Source organism: Pholis gunnellus (assembly GCF_910591455.1).
Source record: "Pholis gunnellus genome assembly, chromosome: 4".
Lineage (NCBI taxonomy): Eukaryota > Metazoa > Chordata > Actinopteri > Perciformes > Pholidae > Pholis > Pholis gunnellus.
This window is the reverse complement of record NC_136530.1, coordinates 17962084-17988188: the sequence shown is the minus strand read 5'-3', so window position 1 is coordinate 17988188 and position 26105 is coordinate 17962084. Positions and strand designations below refer to the sequence as shown.

The 26105-nt window shown below is 39.9% G+C and overlaps 2 protein-coding genes across 6 annotated transcripts; one reads left to right on the top strand and one right to left on the bottom strand.

The window, feature by feature from the left end:
- Positions 1 to 702: 702 nt before the first annotated feature.
- LOC306694870 (mucolipin-3-like) lies at positions 703 to 7248 on the top strand. Of its 2 annotated transcripts, none has more exons than XM_079157914.1 (14): positions 703 to 870; positions 1573 to 1796; positions 1889 to 2056; positions 2379 to 2532; positions 2622 to 2685; positions 2777 to 2873; positions 3277 to 3376; positions 3530 to 3642; positions 5197 to 5346; positions 5511 to 5612; positions 5829 to 5951; positions 6461 to 6667; positions 6810 to 6937; positions 7111 to 7248. In XM_079157914.1, the coding sequence occupies exons 2-14, from the start codon at positions 1575 to 1577 to the stop codon at positions 7148 to 7150; spliced, it is 1668 nt and encodes a 555-aa protein (XP_079014040.1). In that variant the 5' UTR covers positions 703 to 870; positions 1573 to 1574; the 3' UTR covers positions 7151 to 7248. The 2 variants fall into 2 exon arrangements, with proteins under 2 accessions (XP_079014040.1, XP_079014039.1); XM_079157913.1 differs by having other exon boundaries at positions 6807 to 6937.
- Positions 7249 to 8089: 841 nt separating this feature from the next.
- On the bottom strand, positions 8090 to 24325 carry LOC306694869 (G-protein-signaling modulator 2-like; the record flags this gene model as incomplete). 4 transcript variants are annotated; one of them, XM_079157912.1, is made up of 16 exons in its annotated part: positions 24264 to 24314; positions 20412 to 20496; positions 17053 to 17274; positions 16535 to 16670; positions 15994 to 16133; positions 14757 to 14880; positions 13969 to 14084; positions 12970 to 13125; positions 12340 to 12448; positions 11967 to 12126; positions 11652 to 11749; positions 11063 to 11248; positions 10007 to 10169; positions 9115 to 9300; positions 8924 to 9039; positions 8090 to 8257 (listed from the first exon to the last, which is right to left on the bottom strand). In XM_079157912.1, the coding sequence occupies exons 3-16, from the start codon at positions 17271 to 17273 to the stop codon at positions 8090 to 8092; spliced, it is 2079 nt and encodes a 692-aa protein (XP_079014038.1). In that variant the 5' UTR covers position 17274; positions 20412 to 20496; positions 24264 to 24314. The 4 variants fall into 4 exon arrangements, with proteins under 4 accessions (XP_079014038.1, XP_079014036.1, XP_079014035.1 ...); XM_079157910.1 differs by having other exon boundaries at positions 24147 to 24304; XM_079157909.1 differs by lacking the exon at positions 20412 to 20496 and having other exon boundaries at positions 24264 to 24325.
- Positions 24326 to 26105: the final 1780 nt, after the last annotated feature.

Sequence of the window (26105 nt, the reverse complement as noted above, 5' to 3'; positions counted from 1 at the left end):
TTATGGTGAACATCCGTTTTAAGGTTATAGTTGATATGAGTGGGGAATAACGAAATAATCACGTTTCAGATAAAAGAAGTAATGTCACAACAAAGTTCAGCAGCATGATGATAATGATGATATACTATTATTAGCACAATGTAGAGGACAACAAATTGTAGTATTGCAAATAATCCCGTTGAAATCTGGTCTAAACGTGAAAGTTCATTCAACGTCTATAAATAGATGGTGAAACAACTTTAACTTTTTCACCAATTGTCAACGTCTTTTCAACCGTGGGCAAATACATCTTTTAAGCATCTTATCAACGGTTATTTTAACGTCCCAGTATCATAATACGTTAGCTTTAACACTAAGCTGTTTGTTTTCTATTTAACACGCTAACGTTAAGGTTTTGTTAAACTCACAATATTCGCAGTCAACGTAATTCCACTGGAGATGCAGCTTCTAAACGCCAGTTAAGCTAACGTTCAATTATAACTGATAAATGTCGTTTAACGTTAAACCGTTGAAACTTGAAATCCTCGCGCTCATCGGTATTAGTGTTGGTTGCCAGTGGTAACAGGAGTGCGTGTGTGTGTGTGTGTGTGTGGGGGGGGGGGGGGGATTGACTGACATATCCAAGAGCCAATCAGGTCCTAGCAGTAAAATGACGTTGCACCGTCGTAGAAGAAGTTACCTGTTTGAGGAGTTTGCCCACAAGGCAACATACGAACACACACTTCAACCGAGTTTAGTCCGTTTACTTCAGTCATGATTCTCACAGTCAAACAACAACTTGAATAGCCTAATTAATGAATATTTATTAGACCGAGACATTTTGGACACAGGTGAACGTAATAAGTTGATTAACCTTTCTGCGCGACCTTGGTAAGTAACGTAAAACGATCGGCTTATTTTACGTTTCTTTTATTTCCTGTTTACTGTTCGATATGATCCACGGGATGTAATCTTAACGTCTACACGACAAGTAATACATATTTAATAGTTTGCCTAAGCTGGAAGCTGCATAGGTTCAAGAATGTGAGCTACTGTGTTTTATTCAACAATGTACCTGACTTCATTTCCTCTCTCAGACAGTTTGATCATTTGCTATGTGGGAAAAGACAACTTAAGTAGAACTAAAGCCTTCTAGAGCTTCATATTAATCCTGTGCCATATATGTCTTTTGTTTGTTTTGTTAATCTTTTCCTCATAGGAAATAAATGTACACCTGTACAGTCTAATTAAACATTTGAAGCGTTTAATGATCAGTTTTTGTTAATACTATCAAGTGTTCAACCTTTTCTTTAGCCCATAGTTTGGAGGGCAAGTGTGTTTGATTTGGTAATAGTAGGAAGTGTTTCTATTCTATCTAGTGTTGTTCCCTTTAGGTCTTAAATAGACTTCAATATAAGGAAGGAACACTACAACACCCTCACTACGGTCTCAAGACATATGAGTTGAATCACTATCTCTCTCTCAAAAAAAAAAGGATCAACAGTTTAGCATTTCTTCCTCACATTAAATTGATCTATTGTTGTAATGCAAGTTTGTGTTGAATGTAAGTCACCCATGTTTTATTAACTGTAGATATGGAGGAGCCCAGTGACTTGTATGACGTGCATGACATAAATGGCTCCCCTCCCTGGGCGGACCACCAACATCAGTGTCTGGAGGAGCTGGATGATGTGGAGTGTGTCAGAAGGAAGATCAAATATTACTTCATGAACCCCTGTGAGAAGTACCACGCTCGCGGCCGAAAACCATGGAAGCTCATCCTGCAAATCATCAAAATTGCCATTATTACTGTGCAGGTAAAAATCTCAGACATGACCTGAACATGTGTTAATTGTGTTGCTTCACCACCCTGATAACAGTTGTCTGATTTCCCCCCCCCTCATCTTAGTTGGTGTCTTTTGGGCTGAACAACGAGATGGTTGTCACGTTCAAGGAGGAAAATCTGATGACATTCAAGCACCTCTTCTTGAAAGATTATGTTGATGGAGGCATGGATACGTATGCTGTTTACAGACAGGCTGATGTTTACGATCACATCGATTACATCATTGAACAGGTAACGGACGGCTCGCTCTACTTTTAGTTTCTTCCGTGTAAGGAACACCAAGAAGGCGTGATTTTATTTGTTGGTTGCGTCAGTTTATTTTGATTCATGTGACACATTTTCCTTTTGCGTTACTGTAAATCATTATTGGCATTATATAACTATTTGCTTGTGTGACCAAAGAGCTTAACAAGCTCCCGTGACAAGATGTAGCTCGTCATGGGATTGGACTTTGTTCATGTTAGTTGAATCTTGTCAATTTAGTTTTGTAGATTTTTGACTGCATTAATCTAACCCTGAACTGTTGTAACAAATGTTAATTGTTCATTTCCAGTATGGACATCTGCACAACACCACAGTAGGCAATCACGAATACAAGAAAAATGGTACTTTGTACAACCCCCTGTCCGTGTGTGAGGAGTTCTACAGAAACGGTAGCATCTACCCGGGCAATGAGACCTTTGAAATTGATGCCCATGTGAAAACTGGTATGTATGCATGCTTGTTTGACTTATGCTCGAGAAAACAGATTACTTAACCAGGTTTAAGGTTTTGTTTTTGTTTTGGCATCTAACAGATTGCGTTAACGTTTATCCGATGTATGATCTCTCACTTCCACGTTTGGAATTGCATTTCAAAAGGTTTGCACCAAACGTATAACTAAAGTCTTCTCCTCTCGTTTGTACACGGTATGTGAAGCGCCTCAGTTAATGCATCAGCTCTGTCTTCCAGGATGATTTCTGTCAAGATCACGTTTGTTCTTAAGGCCATCAATTTACAGACGGTGAGACATCGAGAGCTGCCAGACTGCTACGACTTTACTGTTATCGTAAGTCATTTGACTTGTCTTCATGGCTCAATAAACAGGATCACATCAGACTTCGTCTTCTAAAAGCAATGATTTGACACATCTGATCACTTCATTGCTGCCATAATGGTGACAATGATTCCTTGTGACATTGCAGCCGTTCACACAGCACAGATAGGAGGTCAGATGAAAAGAGACCGTGTGAAACTTGTGTTTATTTAATGAAACTACCCGAGGACACACATTTGAGCAATCTTTATATAAGGCATTTGCACACAGTGCCTGCTATGAACATAGTAAAATGCTGAAGGCGTAAAATGTTAAGGGCGTGGAAAGTGAATGTTTAGCTGTTGGGTTTGACTTTAAGGATGTAGTCCTTCTCTAAAACTGTCTTTCCTCCCTTAAACATGACTCTATTTAACAGATAACTTTCAACAACCAAGCGCACAGCGGCAGGATAAAGGTTGACCTGGAAAACGATGTAGACATCAATGAATGCAGAGACTGGAAAATAACTGGAGCATGTAAGTTTGCTGAGCTGAACTTAGTATGTACACAATAAAGCTCGTGTCCTGTGACTCATGAAGGCTGCTCTCTTAGCTTGAGGCTCACAAAGTCTGTTTGAAGATGTGCGTCCTTTTCAGGTGAGAGTTGTTTTAATCTCTCTGTTCCCTCAGCTGCTACAAACATATACCTGACTGTGCTGTTTGACTGCCTCATCATTATAACGTGCATCACCTCCTTTGCCCTCTGCACACGCTCAGTGATCAATGGGATTCAACTGCAGTTTGTAAGTTAATTGAACTGACCATAAAACAAGAATGTTTGCAGCAAAAGGGCATGGGTAAGATTCTCACTCATTTGTGCGTGACAGTATTTGTTTTTAAACTGATTTTTCATGGAAGTGTTAATAATATTATACAATTACCTTTATGTTGCTTTTATTGCATGCTATACTATCACTTTTTATGACATAATATGTTAGAATTTTATGAATTGGTATTTAAATTACTAACTGACATTTTATTACTTACTCTATTATGATTTTTTTTATTTCATACTATGCCACAGAGGAACACATGCAAGAACCTCGACATACTGTACTGTGACATACTATACTATGACCTTCTATAGCATTCTCATGGTATGCTATGACTGACCACTATGACAGTTTTTGACATACTATGCAATGTCCTTTTTTTTATGGAACACTATACTATGACCTTTTAATGGCATTTTTATGACCATTAAGCATGATTTTTATGGCCTTTTTTATGTCATAGTATACTATGACATTTTCATAACATACTTTACCATAACCTCTTTATGACATATTATAACCTTATATTTTGGTGACATTTTTTTTGACTTTTCTTTTACATTTTATAACTTACTGCATTGTGACATTTTTATCACAACTATACAACAGACACGTTTTTACATACTATGCAAATGTCCTTTTTTGCACTTTTTATGGCATTTCTATTACATTTATTCACATTATATTGTAGAATTTCTATTTTTCTATCATACTATTCTTTTTTGATATTTTTTATAATTTATATGGCATTTTAATGATGTACTTTACTATGACATTTTCATAACATACCTTATTATTCCATGTTTTTGACATACTATAATAAAACTTATTTAGGGCAATCTTTAATGAGATAGTATACTATTAAATTATTTTGTACTTTTTCATTGCAAAATATACTATGACTTTTTATGACTGACTTTTTATTTACTTCTTTTAATGACATACTATGACTTTAAATGACATATTATGACTTTCTTTATGACGTTTCATACCACACTAAACCATGGAATTTTATGGTATACTATTTAGATTTTTTTTCATGCCATATTACACCTTGCTGTTACAATTTTTGTGACTAACCATATAAGACATTTTATACATACCGTTTTATGAAACTTTTATAAAACACTATATGGAATAGTATGCTTTTTTATGTCACTTTACTATGACATTTGTATGTTTTATTATGGCATACTATACTATGATACTTTATGACATGACAATGCACTATATTCTCATATGAAAAATGTTGGTATAGTAACTGTCAAATAAATGTAATGGAGTCAAAAGTACAATGTTTTTCTCTGAATTGTAGTGGAGTAGAATTATGAAGTGACGTGAAAATGAAATACTCAAGTAAAGTACAAGTACCTTAAATGTGGGCTTAGGTGCATTACTTAAATACATGTACTTACATTCTTCATTTAATATTTAACACAAAATTGGTCACAAATAATATCTATCGAAAACGTCTTTACAAATATTAACAGTACAACTACCTGTATTTCATTGTGTTGTAAACAGGAGTACACACTCTACTGCAAGAACCATGGCGGTAATCAAGTCCCATGGTCAGACAAGTTGGAGTTTTTGAATGGTTGGTACATCCTCATTATCGTGAGCGACACTTTGACCATCATTGGCTCCATTCTCAAGATAGAGATCCAGACGAAGGTAATGGGGGTATGCTATACACAGTATGACTGAGGTTGATCCATGGCAATTGTTTTGCAATATTACATTATGAGAATATTAGAAGCTGTCTACACTGTGCATGTACTCACGTGTATTCCTTCAGTCTATTCGTCACATTTTTAGAGATCCACTTTTTCTTTAAGGTCCTCACCAGTTATGATGTCTGCAGCATCCTCCTTGGGACCGGTACCATGTTTGTCTGGATCGGGGTCATCCGCTACATGGGATACTTTAAGAAGTATAATGTAAGACCAGACCATTCATTTACATCACATGCAATGCAATAATTCAACCGCAACCAATGCCACAGGGTTTACAATAGACAATCCCGTACAATGCAAATGCAACAGTTACTCATCGTCTGCTCTTTTACCGTTAAATGGTTAACAGAGAAGCTACAGTCTTGTGTCTGGCATTCCAGATACTTTACTGATCTTGTTGCTATCTGTGGCCATTTTCAGATTCTCATCCTGACTCTGAGGGCAGCGTTCCCAAATGTAATCCGTTTCATCTGCTGTGCTGGAATAATCTACCTGAGTTACTGCTTCTGCGGCTGGATTGTCCTCGGCCCATATCATGAGAAGGTAAGGCTTGTTTACATGATACAAAGAGAAGTCTGCTGGATTTTTATAAAAGCCAAACCAGAAAATATTTTCAATCCAGGTTCTTCTCATTTCAGTAGTTAATCACAGCGGTGGAATGTAACTAAGTACATTTACTTAAGTACTATTTCAAGGTACTTGTATGATACTTTATACCCTGAGGGTTAGAAATCACAAGCTATGCAGCAGTACATACATTTGTTAAAATTAGCACCCTTCACCATCCGCAACATTAAAATAGTTCACACATGCATGCATCATTGATTATAATCCAATAATGTAATACAGATTATTTTGACTATTCCGCATAATGAGTACTTTTGGTACCATCTACTTGGAAATACTTTCATACTTTGCTTAAGTTACTTGAGTATTTCAACACTGGTGCTGTAACTTTTCTCCAGGTAAAATAAATGGGTACTTCTTCCATGACTGGTTAATCATGACCGACACAAGTAATACCCTTCCTTCTCTTTGACCTGTTGTTTTAGTTTCGGACCTTGAATACGGTGTCGGAGTGTCTGTTCTCCCTGATCAACGGAGACGACATGTACCCCACCTTTAAGAACATGAAGCAGAAGAGCAGCCTGGTGTGGATCTTCAGCAGAGTCTACCTCTATAGCTTCGTTTCGCTCTTTATCTACATGATCCTCAGCCTGTTCATCACCATCATCACCGACACCTATGACACCATTAAGGTGATGTTTACGCCTTTTAGATATTTCTAACCCACTATTATTATTTTCCCTACCTAATGTTCAGGATGATTTGTAGAAGAGTAATATTTTATTTACAGTTATAACAAACTATTAACGTCACTTTTTGCTACTCATTTAGCAGCAGCAGCAGAGTGGAAACCCGACATCAGAGCTGCAGAAATTCATGTCAGGGTGTAAAGATCTGCCAAATTCTGGGTTGTACAGACTTGACCAGAACAAAGGCTGCTTCTTGGACTGCTGCATTACCAGGTAGGTCAAATGCAGCTCACACTGGCCCTTTCATAGTCTAATATTGTTGGCACCATTTGCTTTCTAACGCGGTAATGTCAACCATTCTGGATGTCCCTTATCAGCACTTTTTTAATACTCTATGTAGTTGCTGGTCATAAGTGAATCTAAGCTGAGCTATTTTCTCCTTTCAGGTGCAGGAAGCATCACAACAGGCTGACTTCAGAGGCATAGCAGGCGTTTAATGTGGGGTTATTAAACTGTCTGTTATATATTCAGTGGGAGTCTTTAAATATACTTTAACATTATGCTCCTGGTTTCCTCAGGAGATTGATTTCATGTGAAGGAGCATTTTCTTTTAAATACACTTATTTATACTGATATGTAGATTGTTACACTAAAGTTTGAATCATGTTATTTGGAAGGATCCCAATGTTGTACACTGAAGATAATAAATCAAGGTTGACTAAATGAGTAAACTGTGAACTCACAAGATTTTATTTCTCCATTGTGAAGAGAAGGTTCCAATACAAAAGCCCAAATTACATTTTTTCCCCTCACATTAATTCATTCCTTGTAAAATGTTGCAAAAAATAAAATTCCCATTTCTGGTAATGGCAATAATAACTCCGCCCATACAGGTCTTGAGAAGCAATATTGGGAGGCCGATAGATACTTTAAATGTCTGAAATAGTCACTACTGCAGTAGTAGCGGTTATTTCCCAAGACAAGATTTGATACCGAGTTATTGTTGGTATGATCAATTCAAGCCAAGATGTACTGCAATGTTCCAATTTGCTTAATTGCTCATAAAGCAGAAATCCCTTCAGTCTGGCTGATGTCCTTGATTGCCTTTAGTCCAGACAACACAACCCCGTTGTGTGAACGTCTTGATGCAGACGCCACTGATAGAGGTCTTTGATTAAAACACCCAGCATGAGGCACCACAACAAAAGGTGATGACTACCAAGAGATGCTGTCAGACATCTTAAAACAAGTCCGTACGTCTTGAACACCTAAAACCCTATTTACAGTCGCAGTAACCAGTTTCGTAATGTTTGATTCCTTATAGTGTCTCTTGCACAAGTATTGGGGTTCCAAAAACAACAACTTGATAAAAAAGGAAGCTTGGTCACTTCATCTCGTATCCTCAGAGGTTTTTCACTCAAGGAGTCAGTCTGGTTTTGATTGGGTTACGCCAGGAGGCGGCAGGACTCGCTGCTCCTCCATCCTGTTGGACTGGGAACGCAGGATGAGACTGAAAAAATCTTCATCCGGAACAGTTGGTCCCTTAGTTTTAGCAGGCGGAGCGGCACACCTCTGGTCGTTCAGTCGGGAGCCCTAAAACATTGACAAGAGACGGCTGTGAGTGCAGTTATATGAGCTGATGCATATCAAGAGCCCGAGTAGCCACGTATACATCACTGACTAAATGAAAAGCTCTTACTAAATTAGGTCTTAGACGTTTATACTATGTAAGTACAATGCAAGTATTTGAGAGGAAATACATCTGCTTATCTGGGTGTGATCAATAAATACCAATGCACCAAGATGGTGCCTTTGAAATGTAGACATTGCCTTTAAATTAACTTTGTATATACCCCCCCCCCCCACACACACTGTAAATGGAAAAAAAAAGTATGCATTGAACTCTCTCCAATAAAACATCTATAACTTTCAAAAGAAGTGTATGAAAAGGATAAAGCTCAATCATTTAAGACGTTTTCTAGAAAGAACCATATAATGTGGTCCTAAATATATGATTTTAGTCAGTCCACAGAGAAGTACACAATTAAACATACATAGAGAATAACGTTTTTAATGGATCAGCTCTTTTCTCCCCGAAATTATTAAACTATGTACTTCTTTTCAGGACATCTCAATTAAAATGTAGTGTAGTTAAAGTGTATTATTCCAAAAAGCACTGTCCCGTTATATCGGTAATGTGGAAAACTAAATACTGTATGCTTGGGCAGCAGGCAACATGCTGGCTTTCTTTTTCCTCACCTGGCACTTAACGAGCATGTCGAAGAAGACGTCATCCCCTTCAGGCTGCTCAGCGCGGGCCTCGAGTTGACTGTACAGGGAGGGTATGTGAGCCGTATTTGTGCTGGAGATCGGGGCTGGGAGAAGAAACGAGTATTAGCCACGAAGTGAGTAGCGATGGAGAGGACCAAAAATCTGCAATATTTGGTTACCTTGTGGGGGGACTTGATCTGTGCTGGAGGTGGAGGGTGTACGAGGCGGGTTGGAGGTGCTGAGACGTAAGCCAGGAAAATGGCTCAGGCTGACTCGCTGGTCGTCCAGCCGACGGGCCTGGGAGCTGGCCAGCTGCTCCAGGAAATGACCAGGATCCTGCAACGGCGTTTCGCACTCCGAAATAGCTAGAAACAGAGGTACTTATTATCTGGGTGGGATTTCGAACAAATGGTGTATGGTGCGTTACATGTGCTGGTAACCGTGAGTTGGAACTTTTTACTAGTCTAACCAGCATTTCATTCGGAATTGTAGGAAAAAACTAAGTTTCAGAAGGATGAGAAGTTTCTGGGATACAGTTATTCAAGGAAATTAAAAGCAACGCGACAACCAAAATCCATCTTTTGAGCATCACACTCCCCATAGACTTGCTATAAAGAAATGTCCCATGCATGCTGTGATAAGCTTGGATTCATGACATTACAAAAAGGAGTGCAACAATAACTACTTTGAAGATGGGCAGAAAGTAAAAGGAAAGGTCCATAGAAGCCACTTTGCTCAGTGGAGGAGGACACCACACACCTTTTACAACACACTTCATGGCAAGAAACAACGAGTGTTTGATACTCAAATCACAGATTTTCTTTGTGGCTTATTACTTTAAGCCTTCTTTGACACAAACAACACAAAGGAGTGCACAACATTTAACACAAAAGGACACATGCTGCATTCACACCATAGGAGAAAAACTGAGTTGCCACCAGGGCAGACTCTAAATATGACGACTAATTGGCTCGTCTTTAATGAAGGACAAACTTTAGCTTAATAAGAAAATTACAAATGACTGTATTATTATACTATTACATATGGTGTGAACACAAGGGGCTGACTCACGTTTCTTTTCAGCTACAGGTGGGGTGGAGGAGGGAGAGGGAGGAGCAGTGAGATGGCTCTGGCCATCCAGTGGGGAGCACCTTTGGTCGTCCATTCTGCTGCCCTGGAAACGAGAGAGGAGGTCGAAAAAGCCATCCTCTCCAATCGTGTCCCGGGATCCAGGCTACAGGGTTAAAAAACAAAACAAATGGACTTAATAACATTAGAACAAGGCTTCAGATTATTGGTCCGCAGGCGTTTAGAGGAAAGAAAGGGTTAACAGCATGAACAAACTGAGTCACTTCTACCTTTTAGTTTTGGGCTCAAACAGTTTGTCGATTTGTCGTATTGAGATTCTTCAATATAGTCGATTTCCTAACACTGGGGAATTGTGATGAGCACTTTTCTAACTATTGATGAAACAGATGTACTGCTTTTATCTGCAAATATTTACACTCTGCTAGCTACATCAGTGCGGTTCTACTTGCAGGAAGATTTGAAATGAAATCAAATGAAAAACAAACTTTCAAACGGGAAAATAGTAAAAGCTGGAGTTTCATAGTTTATCATTCTGCAAAACAGGAGTTGCACAAGAAGAAAGAAAAAAAAGAACCAACTATTTTAATGTGGAGGATGAGTTGACGATACAAGTTTGCTGTAATAAGTCTGTTCTTTTGCAAAGCACTTTTATGATACGTGTGTGTGTGTGTGTGTGTGTGTGTGTGTGTGTGTGTGTGTGTGTTTACACAGAGGGCATTTTGACACCACTGTCTGGTTTGTAATACAAAAGGCATTTTCATTAACTATCAGTTTTGAAATTGACATAACTGGACTTCTTTCCACACAAACTGGAGTCTGACATTGTTTTGGAACGCATGAGTCAAACACCATCCCACATTGCCACACAGAAACATTTCCTCATGCAGTCTTAACGTCTGTGGAACAAATCCGTGAGCCTGTGTCATAGGCTACATGACACGTGACATTAAATCTGTCGAGTGTGATTCATCATTGCTCATCTTGTGGGTTCCATGGATGTTATGAGTGAGCAGGATAATCTAGTGTATTTAGAAATACCTTAGGAGACACCGGTGCTTCCAGCTCAGGAGCCGAGTGCTCGGTGCGGTTTTCATGCTGGTCTTTGGGAGAGGATTTGGGGTTCTTCTGCTTCTTGCTTTTCAGCCGATGGAAGAGGAAGAGCTTCGTAGAAGCCTTGATTGTGTTGTTTTTTGAAGATCCAGGGAACACATCCTCTTCCCAGTCCTGTACATTCAAATAAGAATCAAAAGAGATTTTAGTTCATGTTTAATGTTTTAACCATGGTAACACTATGGGTTGGGTGAACAGGCTCTTGAGGAAAAGGAAACTGTTATAATTTGACATGACAAGAACAGAGGTTTCTTCTCATGCTGGCCCACATGTTCCTGAAGCAGAAGCACGAGGCGGACTTAATTCATCTTGCAATTAAGACAGTTGCTAAGCACCAAATTCAGGAAGACTCCACTCTCTACTTTAGTGCACTCTCACAACAGCAGTTAGTTGAAACGAATTAACCAGGTTATTTGCCACGGAGATTATCTAAAAATGAATGAAAAATAATAACTTAAATGTATATTGACAAGCAGAGTGCCATTTTAATTGCCTAGTGAAGTAATTTCATACATACCGGATGTGCAGATGAATCCCCAGTTTGATTTTTGTCAGGACTTGGACTCAGTCCAAGGTTCTCTGCACTGTCTCTTAACCTTACTGAAGACTTGACCCCTGAAAAAAAGATACACAATTCAATAGCGTGGCCACTTAATATTTATCCATTACTTTCACAACTACAGGACAACTGTGTTTCAAAAAGTGCCCTGTGGAGTTTACTGCATTGTTTGCGTTCATGTAGGACTGTGTACCACGTCACCTACAGTACATGTGAGAGGATGCACAGCAGTGCTGTGGAAATGACATGCTTTCCTGGGGAGTGCAAATTTACCTTGGAGGCTGGGGTAACCCTGGTAGCTCACTGGCAGAGCAGCGCTATTAGTGTTGGAGTTGCGGAAGATGTTTGGGTGAATGTTGGACTTCAGGCCTACGACCATCCGGAGGTCCGACAAGTTCATCCTGGCTGTCACCTCGCCGCTTTTGTCTCCAGTCTGCAACATCAAAGCTAATGTAAGCATATGACTACAAAACAAAGACAAAATAAACTATTGTTCAGTAATTCATTTTTACACTGGCTTTGCCGTTTCCTTAATGAATGTATACATTATTCCCTGCTGTTCCCCATGCAGCCACTAGAGGGGGGTGTGGCCTGATGGCAGCTACTGATTGCACCATGAGGGAGGAGGTAAACAGTAAACAGTCACCTCTCTGGCAATTTCCAGATGTTTCTCAGCAAAGTACATGGCTTGTTGGTGATTCCCCAGGGCGGTGTGGGCATTTCCTAGACTCCAGTAGGCTCGTCCTTCACCGACTCTGCAGCAAGACACAGAGGGAAACAGGCTGATCAACTTTAGCTGAGATTACGCAACAATGGGAAGGGCATCAAACTTTCACACAGTGCAATCCCAAAAACCTGATCTTAACATGAGCTGGTACAGCTTAAAACCAACAAGTCCATATTTTGAGTAAATTTAATCTCACGTATGTGCACACATTTCACAGAGGGTACAAATATGTATAACTTTGTTCAAGAAGACCTAGGTTTCTACTTATGGGAAGAATATTTATATGGGTTTATAAATGTTCTTCTCATAAGTAGAACCCTAGGTCTACTTCAAAACCAATAATCACAGAATTTGAATATTTTTGCATCTTTTTTTGCATCTTTTCTAACAACTCATAGCCGTTATGTGTTAATGACATTAAATCTCTACTTTTCAGTGTTTTGCTGTTTAATTGTCGCTTCATGGGTGTTGGCAGGTAATTAGTTCAAAACTGTACGTTCTCATTACACCTCAAAGACGCTGACAACAAATGGCTTTTATTGCCGATACCTGTCATTGAGGTCCTGAGCAATGACCAGATGTTTGAGGTGGTAATCAATGGCTCTCTCATAGTCTTGCAGTAGTGTGTATGTGTTGCCCAGACTGTAACAGGCCTGGGCCTCCACAGCTTTGTCCTTCAAAAGCCTGGCCAGCTGCAGAGTCCTCCTGAGGGCGAAACAGAAGAGGAGGAAGACGGTCAAAGAATGTCTAGGGTGGGAGCAGGAGAATGATGCTTATCTGTGACTTTCTTTGTTGCAATTTCCCAAGGCCTTCTATATGAAGAAAACACTGGATTAAAATGTTGGAATGTAATCAACTGGCTTCTGAGCAACTACATGTCGGTACAGGTCTGTGGTTGTTATAAATGACTGTATTGTCTTCTTTATATAACCAAAACAGGAACACTTTTCAAGTAGTTGTAAGCAGATTTAAGGACATTCTTATTTCCTTGTGTGCTCATGCACTTTAAATTGTGCTTATGGTTTTGTTCTTATGTGCATTTAATTGTGCTTACGTATTTATGACTCTGTGCTTATGTGCTCTTCTGGGTTTTCTTTTAATACCGTCAACCTCCCAGGGAAATTAGCCTGCACGGCTGAATCTGGTAGGTTTACATGGTGGCTCATGTTAATTAATGTGCTTCTTAACGCTTCTTAAATAAAATAAACGTAAATCAAGTGTTTGTATTTGTATAGTAAGTATTTGTCAGCAAACTTCTACTGTGATGATGTATTTTATATTCTAACTTTAACTATATTATCATTAATTTTATGTTCATACAGCAGCCCACAGGAGGAGTTTAATCTGCTGATAAATTACATTAATAAAGACATATCTGCTTACAATTACATTATAGTATGTTATCACCAATTTATTAAATTAAAAAAAAGAAAGAAAACGTTTTTCAGGACTGTGCTAAAATGAAAAACGATATCAGTGCACGTTTTGTCCGCGTATGAAAGACCATGACGCTGTGAGGAAGGCCTCCAGCCTCACGTGTTTACTCACTTGTAATGACCCGCCGCCACTTCAAACTGGCTGAGGAATATGTGAGCATTGCCAAGGTTGCAGTGGGCCCTCCTCTCAGCAGACTTATCCCCAAACTCTTTAGCGATGAGCAGCCGCTGCCAACAGGACAAACAGTAGGGGGCACATTACTCAGATTACAAGGGAATCAGGACGGACACATCCTTCACAATCACAAGGACGGAGGAAAACAAAAAGGTCTGTGGATAAAAACGTCTACATCCTCTTCAAAGAACAGTGTGTAACATGGACATGAACGCTGGCTCTGGTGAGAACCTTTCACATGTTTACGTTACGTGAAGGTGGGGATGGGTACCGGAAAAATGGAACAGACACCAGTGCCCAATTATTAAAGACTGGAGTATTGATAAGCCCAGACGTTATGGTGCTTTTTAATGTTTTGGTGTAATTTATTATCATGCTGCAGCGTGCATCTCCTCTGCTCTCTCTGTCTTTTTAAAAGCAACTATTTAGTGATGAAGAAGAGGAGTATTGATAAGCGTATCTCCTCGTAGTAATAAAGTCCTAGAGATACTTCTTCCTATCTGAAGGCCACCGTAGTTCTCTGACACGCTTGGAAAGAGAGGAGTGAGGATAAGTTGTTGTAATCTGCATCCTCACCACTAGATGCCAGTAATTCTCACGCTGTTCCTTTAACAAAATGTGTCCAATATCAACTCGTTGATTGCCTTTAAAAACACAGGGCGCAAAGCCAACTTGAAGCAGGCGATGTGTGGCAGACACCGAGGACACACGTGTTTGCCGCTTACCTTTTCGTGTGCAGCTGCAGCTTTGTCAAAGTCACCCAGAAGATAGTATGTGTTGCCAAGGTTACCATGACTACGACCTTGGGCCGCCCGATCGCCTAAGTCCTTCACCAGACAGAGGTTTGCTCTTTGTAAAAAAAAACAACAACAGAGAAACACTTAGTTTTCATAGAAAAGGTGTTTTCAGGATGAATTTTCAGGCCTCTCAGCAGAAGCAATCCTTTCCTTTCCTCTTAATGAATTAACGAGGCCTGATAGTGTTTCTACCCGTGACAGAATAATAATACATTTCACTGAGTTAATGGGCCAGTACGCAGTTTAAAGTACCACCACCTGTTATCTCATACTTGGATTCAAAAGTGGACCTTGACTTGAGATTATTTTGTCAAAATACTATTTCCAGGGTCAAGACTGAAGTCTCACACTAAACATTATATATACTCTATAATAACATCACGGCTACATGCCAGCAGTATTTCCTCTCACAGAGATGTTACCTACAGGCTGATTGGACAGACAAGAGAGAGAACAACTTAATCAACAACTTGTTGGCACTGACAAAATGTAAAAGTTGAGGCAGCCAATGTGTGATTCAGAAACAACTTCTTTGTTACAAAACCAACCAGCTTTGAGTAGGTTACACTTTAAACTAGAGGAACATTTACACAGATTAGAGCAGTGGGGCTGATGATACAATATGAATATGGTACTGAGAATTATGTTGTACATTATTTATTTAAAAGGCAAAACGCTATATTTGCCCAGCTGAGATCTGGTATTTTGCCACTTACTGTTAACAGATATTGATTTTGTTTATATGGATGATGCACAACGATTGAGTTGACTGTTCACATATGAAACATTTAAATTACTTTGAGGAAAACCTGAGAGATGAGGGGAAAAAGGCATTTATCAGAAAAAAAACTGGGAGGTAGTTCATCTCAGTGCACAAATAATTTGGAATTTTTCTAAGAAGATTGAAATATTTATAATGTAACTTTTTCCACTCTTTTGTTTTTGTGCGAGTATTACCTGAAGATGCATGATTTGTAAAAAAAAAAAAAGGCCATTTCCTTGTAATCCCATGTGGGCTGGGCCAGATGTTTGGCATGACACAAACTAACTAAAACTAACACTGTTTATTGTGAGGAACAAACCTGTGACTCTGCAGTCGAGGTCTTGGTCTGAGGATGTTTTAAATAAATGCAAAACAACAAACATTTTGGTGATACAAACTCACTCGTAGTACTGCGACGCTTTCCTCAGGGCTATCTTGGCCTCCTCTGGGAACTCTCCTGGCTCCGCTCCAGTCCAGCAGATGCTCTTGCCCTTGGCGTGGTAAACGTTCCCGAAATTATACAGCGCTCGAGCCTGCCCAACCTACAGCACGCACACCAGATTTTCACAGACGGAAACAAGAGTGACCAGAGCTGTAATTATATACTTAAAATAAACTGACGCCAGAACTGCGTGCGTTTGCAAGCGGGCTGGCAAACTATTCTAGATGTTGCTGCGTCGACGCTTCGCCGTCATCACGCATGCCAAAACTGTTCTGTGGCTGCTGAGCGAGTTGTGTGGCATCGATTGAAAACTAATTTGGATCCATTCACACTAATCAAAGCAAATGGGCCTTTTAGTCATTGACTGAACTTCTCAATTACAGAAGAGTAAAACGCCATCCATTGTCAGGTTATTAAGATGACAGGACTAAAGAAATGTTTCAGCTTTAACGAGTTAACTTCCTTGTTGTAGTTCTAAAATATCAGTAAAATATGACCCACCTTGTCATACATGGCTCTGGTGATATCCAAATGTCTTTGGGAACAAACCACTGCTTCATCATACCGTCCTAAAAGCTTTAATGTGTTCCCAAGGTTGCCACTGGCTTTTGCCTCACCAAGTTCATCTCCAATGGTTCTGGGATTTCAACAAGGAGAAAAAACACAAACATTGGGAAATGTTTAGACTGGAATATTAAAGGATGACTCAAATGTACGAGTACAAAAACACAACAGGTAGTTTACAGTCGCAAGCAGCGATACAGTGGAGATCGAGTCTAGAAATGTAAATCATGGAGGGGGAGATGGGGATTTTAAATGTTGTGGCGTTGTTTAGAATATATTGTTAGAGAGCTGGATCCTAAAATCCTCACGTTGGACCGACATAAATCTAGTTTACACGGTTGAATATTACATCAACAGGATCTCCAGGTATTTCTCAAGGTTGTCCGATCCATATGAAGGGTTAAAAAGGAGGATTTGGTTTCAAAAGAATTATTCTGGTTTGTGAAAGTGTTTACCGTGTAAGTGTGAGGTCATGGCGATGGTACTCCAGGGCTTTGTTGTACTCCTGTAGGTGAAAGTAGGCATTGCCCAGCTGGCTGTAGATGGCACTAAGGATCTGAAGGTCCTCTGTTCCAACCTGGATGGCAGACTCAAAGAAGGACACACCGGCACAATAGTCGCCCGCCTTACAGAGCCGCTCGCCTTCCAGAGCCAGGTCCAGACACGAAGACTCCATCCTGCAGGGAAGTGGGAATGTGAACTCTATGTCCAAAACTCAAGACATTTTGGAAATAATTCATACTCCATAAGCATCAGGAACGTAATTAATACCCCAACTTTACATTAGTATACCCAGAAGAAGGCTTAGTGTATTTATTACTTTGAACATTGATAGAATATTTGAGGTAAAACAGCTTGAATAGTAGAATTCGTAGTGCAGGTGGAGCTGTTAATGGACATCTACAATTACAAATTAACTTCCTTATCGTAAATGTATAGACATAGATGCAATGACCCTCTCATGTGTTGCACATAGAGCGGTTGGAAGAGCCCATCACCACAATGAACATTTGATACATCACATCGAGAGAGTATTGCCGACTAGGAAAGGTGAGTCAAAAAAAGTGCTAAAACTATAAATAATTATTATTAATGATCAGTTAATTACATTTTAGATCAATGTTTACTCAATAAAATGTCAGAAAATATAGAATTATTTTTCCATTTTCAAATTGTTTGATTTGTCCCACCAACAGTCCAAACCCCAAAGATATTCAATACTTTACATCAAATGAACAATTACAATGTCAAAGAAAATCCTCACATTTGAGAGGCTAAAACCACTCAATGTCTGACGACAACAACAATTATTAAAACCTTCGTTAATTAATGTTCTATCGATCAATTTATAATCTGCAATTTTAAGCAACTATATAGATACAGAAATAGCACATTAAGCAGAGAGAAGTCCAGACCATGTGGAGTCACAGACATGAACTAGAAATCCTAAATAGGACGGAGCATTTCTTGTCTGTTGTGGGCCGAAGGAATGACGCTGTGCCTTACATCTAACCATGAACACAAAGTAAACTCATATCTGTGACAATGACTAACGTTGAACGGTCTCCACACCCTTCCTAAAAAAACAAGATCATCCGTTTTCGTCAACATCAAACTGCCAGTATTGAAAAAAAAAAGAGAAAAGAAACAGGAGTGAATCCATAGGATTACATCATAAGGTTGTAAAACAAATCCAGTCACGCACAGGACATCCAGCATTTGCTTCATTTGCAGGTTCAAGATACAACTTCAAGAGCTGAATGTAATTTGTTCCAGTTGAAGGACAGTAAACGTACTTTCCTTTCTGTAATCAGACCCATTTACAGTTTTACGTCTACAAGCTGAATTAAAATCGCTTTTCTTCTACAGTAAACGCACAGAAATTAAATATGCTAAGTTGAGTTTTGAGATATAATTTGATTGTATTGCATATCATACGAAAACAAATTACATTTGCCGCCATCAATTTTCATTTGAATAATTACAGGTTTATGACTTGAGGCTTGTTGGTCTGCGGTTCCAAACAAATAAGACAAACCATGTTGTATTTCCTGCATGAGTCATGCATTTATTACCCTGCCCTCTCAACGTATTAATGACCAATTTGTGGCTTAAAAAAAAAAAAAAAAGAGTAATTAATTTCAATCCAATGTTATGCTGCCTTAACTTAACTTCATCATTCACCAGTACGACTTAAATACACCTTGGTGGTAAGGACAGAAGTATTACATCTCGACAGCAGAGAGCCTTTTTCAAAACAGACTTGATGCAGAAATTTCATGAACTTATTGAAAAGAAAATATATGATAGCTCTACAGAATTAAGATATTCTTTGGACATGTTTTCTGTGATAAGTTTATCCATGCATGTTGTGAAACTTAGGGATGCATTTGCCATGAGAATTATTTAAAGCTATAGAACAGATCAACATGCTTCCTGACACCTAAAACAAGAACAATTCATTAAATCGAAGTCAATGCAAAGTGACACATCAATGCCCGGGCCCACATACCTGTTGCCTCTCCCCATTCTGATGCACTTGAGACAGTTTGACACGACGGACATTTCACGTTTCCCGATCACTCTCCGGAGCAAACACAGCTCTTCCAGCACAACACCGTTCACCTTCGCTTCCTGCACGTGCCTACACATAACGCACGCGGCCACGCCGTCCCAATTTCATGTAAAGAATGAAAACACGGCTCCCTTTGGAGATCGTCTGCTGTCCTCTCTGCTAACCCGTGCTAACAGCAACACAAAAGGAGTTAATCCGCTCAGCGTCCAAATTGACCTTAATGGTTAGGAGCTGGTGCTAGAAACCTTTGGTTCAAGCGAGCGCAGATTAACACCAGATTGTTATTAAGCAGAAAAGAACAAAGAGAATGATTTAGCCGGGTGTCGTGTTTCTCTATGACTTAGCCATCGGTAACCTGCATCTCTAAGCCACCTGATGCTGTGTGTCACTTCCAATTAGGCCAGATCTCAGTGGTAATTATAGACACTTCAAGTGGCTCCAGCCAACCCTAAGGCTATTTGCTCATCAACACTCCAAGAAATACTCATTCAGCGGCATGCAGCATGGATAGGAACTTCCCTGCTGACCGGTCACAAATAATGTATCTACGTTTTTATAAGGTGTACTATTTGTTGATGGATTTCCATAATTCTCAATGATTTCTTGGGGCAAATCCCACCGATTCCTCCAAAGCTTCTAGTAACTGCACCAGTGTGCCCTCTAGGGGAGGAAACAATATGGTGCCTCTGCATTACAAAAACCCAGGTTACATTTAAGTTGCCTCTGCCAAAACCTACATTTGATCTCATCATGATAAAAGGTATAATTTACCTTAGCAAAATACAAATGTTATTCAATGGCCTTGAACCTTGAGCACATCATAAGGTTACTCAATGGAGCTTCCGTTGACAGCTGTTGAGCTTCTTTATTTACCCAAGCAAGACTGTGCTGCCCACCAGCAGCTAACGTAGCTAGCGCTCCTCCTGCCCATTTCAACAGAAATGAGTTGTTCACAATGTAGCATTATCAGAGAAACAAAACAGGGTACATGAGAGTGTTTAACCACAGGTGTGTAGTGCAGATCGGGCTGGATGTACGGAGCGGGGACAGAGTGACCGGTTGTTGTTGTTCCTGTGTAGCTTTAATGAGCTGATGTATTATACCAATACCTGATATCAGATTGGTGCATAGACTTGTGTCCTTGCCGAGATAAATTCTAATAATCAGGGTGAATTTAGGAAAAAATGTATTAAAAAAAAAATCAGATATGACTTTAGATATATTTAAGAGCACAGTCACCTTTAATGCAGCTGCTCTAGTGCCGTTTGTCCTTGTTGCTTTTGGGTGGGCACCAAAAACGCACACACCGTCTTCCTGCTCTCTCCTATGTGATAGAAGATATTGCCGTTAGTACTCAGGACTGGATCAGCAGAAATGTGGTTATCAGATTGTAGGAACAGAGAAGTGACGATCCCGCAGGTTATTGACACAGAGTGGCATTCATTCAGAGGAAAAGAAGCCGACGGGACACTGACTTGACACGGCTCGTGTGTAATGCCCGACACGACTGTGGGGTGATGCAATATACGTCGACTGGACCCTACGATGACAATGTAGCCTGCAATCAGGTGCTTATTCTCACAAGTGTTTCAGTCATACCATGAAATATTTACATCAGGGTTAGTAAGGACCTCCTGTGGTTTGCTCAGCATCCGTCATCAATTTGCCAATAAGGTGTCATGTTACTGCCGCAGAGAAACTGTTGTTACTATTAATTGATTATCAAAATTGTTTCCAATTCATTTTTTGTTGATCGACGAACTGTTTCAGCTCTAATCCATATCCAAAATGATGAGGTGAATCTATAACCAGAGTTAAAGCATTAAGGCTTTTATCAAAGAATATGAAGCTCAAAAATATTTAACTTTCTTTAGATACCGAGCAATGAAAACAGATCATTTTGCGTTCACAAAGTTATGGTTACTGGGACACTAGATGTGCAGCATACCTCTGGCGGACGTAAACGCTCCCCGTCCTGCACACGGTGCAGAGAAACGCCGCCATGCATGACCGTCAGCCTGGCGGTCCTAACAAGAGCCAGACTGAGCCACATGATGGATCCCTGTGTCAACCGCTACGGGTGAAGGGGTTGAAAACATCTGGAGACTGACGAGGACTCGTGTTGGGCAAAGGCGGAACACTGCCGCGCATGGTTACCGATAGACGGCGCAAGACTTCGGCTGTCATACAATACTGTCTTTGTCCCGCCTCATAACTTGAAACTGGAGCTGGGAAGCAAGAGTAAACACTCACTGACACACGCACACACACACACACACACCATCACGTCTGCCCACCAGAAACATCTTATTTCACTCGTTCGTTCAACACAATCGAGTCATTTTTGCGAGGACGCAGATGGAAAAGCACTCGCATAAACAATGCTCTACGGTTTAAATCTATTTGTTGACGCTTAAGTTGCCATAAATGTAGAAGCTGTCAGTTCTAGAGCAGAAATGGTAAGTCAAATTATAGATTATTGGATGAACAGAAAATATATTGGCAGCAATTCTGATCATTTATCATTTATTTTAGTAACTTTCTTAGCAAAGACGACCTCAAAGGAATTGGTTTCAGTTTGTAAAATGTGAATGGCAGGTGTTTTTAGTCTCCTATGACAGCGAGCTGATGACTAATGCTCTTTATTTTACAGACCTCCATTTTAATTACTTTTATAAAACATCTGACGATGAAAGATGAATCGAGAAAATAATGGACAGACTGATCGATGATGAAAATAATCAGTAGTTGCAGCCCTCTTCATGTTGCCGGCTTTTTTGTGTGGCCACATTATCAGATGGCTATTTGGCTGGAATTTCCATTGGAAAAATGCTCATCGGCAACAATGCTAAGCTACACAGTGGCATTCAACATGCTGTGTGCAAATAAAAGCCTGCACCTTTAAACCACTGCCCAAGGGATTCATCCTATGTGGGCCAGGTAACACTGGGTCTATTCCCCACACCTCCCATGTGATCTTTCTGCACATACTGTTGCATACGAGCCTATTAACCTATGAGCTCATTCACTGACTGAAGCGTTTTCACCCAAAATCCTCAAGCTGACCGCATCATTTTGGTTGGTTGCATCATCCTGTTAACTCCAGACAGCATAGTGCGCCAACACCCCCTGAGGGTGCAGCACTTTCTGATGCACCAACTACAAAGTCTGGAATCACGCCGTGTTCAAAGTCCCTTAGCCCGTTGGAAGATTTTTTTTCAAACGATAACTTAACTTTTTGACCCCGTCTGCGTGTTTTACATCATTTCTTTTTCCTGTGGTGTTTGAAATGTGGGTAGCAGCTATAGCTACCAGAGTAAAGAGGAAGAAAGCCATCCCTATGCTGGGAAATGCACAGTAAAGCTGCCGACTGTGCTGGAAAATGATGATGAACAAAGAGGAATACCAACAACACTGAGCCAAACTGCAGTTACATTTCCACAGTTCATTGTCAGGGCCTCTAACCACGAAGAGTTCTACAATAGCTTCTCAAAAATCAAGAAACACTGACGGGAAAATTCAACAGGAACTGAGATCTCCCTGTTGTAAGAACAAAACTGCAAGAGAAAGTACCAAATGCTTGTTCTCTCACTTTTCATTTGATCGATATCAATCGATGTACATGTTGTGTTAACATATCTGTTGAGTTTGACTTTTGCTAGTGTAGATCTCTTGAGTTGCTGAGAGGAGTGATGTGTGGCAATTTTCAAAAATGAAGAGAGAGCAATCACACGTTTCTTTAAAATCTAAATCACAGCTCATCATCAAGATAACAAACCCCCACGCACACACAAAAGACGGTGTGTGTGTGTGTGTGTGTGTGTGTGTGTGTGTGTGTGTGTGTGTGTGTGTGTGTGTGTGTGTGTGTGTTAGCCATTCAAGTTAAAAATCCTAAAGGAAGCTCTGTTTTTACCACCACACATTGCACTCATTGTAACAGATGACACAGCAAAGTGTCTGCACTAACACCTGCAACATTATGAATGCTGTTACTTGACTCTCTTGAGCAGAAGATGTGTATTCCCTTGTGTGGAAAGCTACAGTTGAAAAGTACTGCAAGTATAAAGCAGCTCTGTGTCGTCATTTAGTCACATATGCTAGAGATAAACCATAACCATTTCAATATGAACGCACCCTGTCCAACTAAGGGACGCTCTCTAAAGTGCAAACCAGACTTTCTTCTGAAGAACGCTTCATTTGAAGGAACCATCATTAGAGACTCAACCCTATAACCCTGCGTGGGGAAAGAGGTCACAAGCAACAGTTAACATGTGGCAGCAACACCATCACTGAAGGCTGTATACTCTGTAATCATAGCCTCTGTAGAATAATGATGTGTGCTTGATCAACACACGACAGAAAAATACACACAAACATGTAAAAGTAGAGAAAAGCTGCCCAGTTATTTTAATGAAAATATATTTAATTTCACAATAATATTCATCATCATTATTAGTGTTATGTATCTATGTATATCCTTATATATTCTTTTTTGTGTCCTGTTTTTCACTGTAACTTTTGGTGGATTTGTAATGCATATCTTGAAAAATCACTATTTGCAATACTTTGGACCTAAAACTGTCACGTCGTTACGTTTTTTCGTTTAAAAGGAAAATTATGGAAGCTGCAAGTTCGTAAACTTATTTCCAGTTCAGTCGCGAGGTGACAAACATCCTCCATGGTGATGGCTGTTTGGGAAATGACACAACGTCACTAGAAAGCTGGAAATGAGCGTTAGTCAGTTTAGTAGCAACATGCCACCACATGCTCGCCTGGCTCGTTAAACAGCAAAACAACTTATGAGGAGACGATTTAGCCTGTTAAAATAAAGACAACACCGAGTAGGAACTTACAAGAAAGGCCACGCAGTGAGGAAAGTGAGCTAACGTTAACGTTTTTACGCTTTAACAAGAAACGGAGCGCGACAACATGACTGACACCGAAAACAACTTTCCAGGTGTTCATTTCACCCACCTTAAACTGACGTCCGCGAACACTCCACACACATGGCTTCAGCTTCAGTATATATGTCCGCCACTTTAAACTCTTCCAAACTAATCGTTTCGCTCAGTTGTTTGCTGAAGTACTCACTCGACCATCTGGTGGGAAGATGACTCCGTGGTCTCGGGAAGCAGAAGTTGAACAAGCCACTCCTCGCGCTGAAAGTCTGACTCCAATTAGAATTCCACGCTTGCTGCCTTCACGTGACATCGGAAATATTGACATCATTGCTACTTAAAAACAATCGACCAATCGGGTCTATTAAAAAAAAAGGCTTTAAATGTGACGTTTAGCTGGTGGGGGGGATTTTAAGGCACTTACTGGTGACTTTGTGTTTCATACAGCAGCATGCAGCAAACAGACAGAATTAATTCAACAGCAAGTTGCAAGACGTGATAGTTAGATGTGAAGCTCTCTCCCGCCCTCTGTCGCACAAAATGGCCCTGTGTTTCCAATATATAGCTACAGGTCCTTAATTAAACAACCGACCTTGCCATTTAATTAAGTAAATTCCGAGAATCGCTTGTGAACATCAAGAGGTTGAAAGTCTCATCTCCAAAAGCACCCAACAGAGACAAGTTATAAATGTATTTTATGAGGTGTATCTGTTGAATCCTGGACTGTAAAAATCTGTTGAAGAAGATATTATCAAAAGCTGTTCTGGGGTTATATGAAAACTGAGTAATGATCTCATCAGGGGTTTGGGATTAAAGTGGGAATGGATGTCTGGGCAGCACAACAACAGTGTCACAGCCTTTCACTTTATTTCAAGATGGCTATTTTAGCCTTTTCCCCTCATCTTTCAAACCACCTCGTCCTCTCTGTCAAAATGGTGTTCTCTGCTGTCCCCAGAAGAGTCCCCGCTGTCCTTTAAATGAAGACAGACTGCTGCTTCTTGACCTGTGGGCTTTGCTCTATCTCGGCTATGTTTCATGTCCTGACGTATTGGTCTCATTTCTGTGTTTGTGGTGACTGCACTTTGTCTGCTCATGTTTGCTGAGTGTTTTTTGATAGAGGGCAAGTTTCTGAAAAAGACAGGGATGCTTTGTTTATTGAAGATCATACTGAGTGACACTCCAGCCCCATGCGGGATGACTTATCGCATCTCCACTGCTTCTCTCGTCTTCGTCTGCTCTTTCCAATAGCTCTTGTTTCTATAAGCAAAGGCCTTCTCTGGGTGGCTGCAGGCTTTTCAAACTTGTCTTAGATGTCTGCACTTTGTCTTTTGCCTCGATGCTGACAAAGCGTCTGCCCTTTCTGTGATGAATCCTAATGAACCCCGACTTTTCCTCTGTTGTCTCTCTGTACGATGTTATACCTTGGAGTATTTGCCAAAACAATGATGATAGGACACAGATTGTGAAAAATATTTTCCTTTCAAAGCTGAAACATTCCACAAAAGATATTTGTAGAGATTACAGATTTTGCTCAGATTCTTGGCAGATGAAGTTCATAACTGAATTTTCACATGCATGAATTAAACTGTATTAAAGACAACAGTGTATATGAGAATGTCTTACCTTTAAAGAACCCTTTTGGACATTTGTAATAAGTTGTCAACGGATCAGATATCATAGTAAAACAGCCATCATATTCTTTTTTCAGTGATTGTATTTTTTTATGTCCTTGAAATATGTTTGAGCTCCCTCACAATACTTGTGCATTCCTTCAAACGTACATTTTGCTCGTCTCACACCGGAATTGTTGCCTTCTCATCATTATTATGAGTGGTCCTGTAAAATATGTGAAGGCAAGATTAAAGAAACATTTTATGAATGTATGTATTAGCATGGTGCAGTGTAATGTGAATTCAGTACATGGGTTGTAAGAACAAAGAGGAGGAAGTCCTCATCTAGGCCTCTATTTATAAGGTGAGAGGTAATACCATAGTGAACCCCCACGTGGTCCTCTTGTGGAGAGGAGGGTGAAAAG

What these genes read in the sequence shown, in the direction of transcription:
- LOC306694870 (XM_079157913.1), top strand. Translation starts at nt 1,575, where the DNA reads ATGGAGGAGCCCAGTGACTTGTATGACGTGCATGACATAAATGGCTCC. An exon ending in TTGCCATTATTACTGTGCAG is followed by an intron (nt 1,797 to 1,888) that starts GTAAAAATCTCA and finishes CCCTCATCTTAG; the next exon opens with TTGGTGTCTTTTGGGCTGAA. An exon ending in ACACCTATGACACCATTAAG is followed by an intron (nt 6,668 to 6,806) that starts GTGATGTTTACG and finishes CTACTCATTTAG; the next exon opens with CAGCAGCAGCAGAGTGGAAA.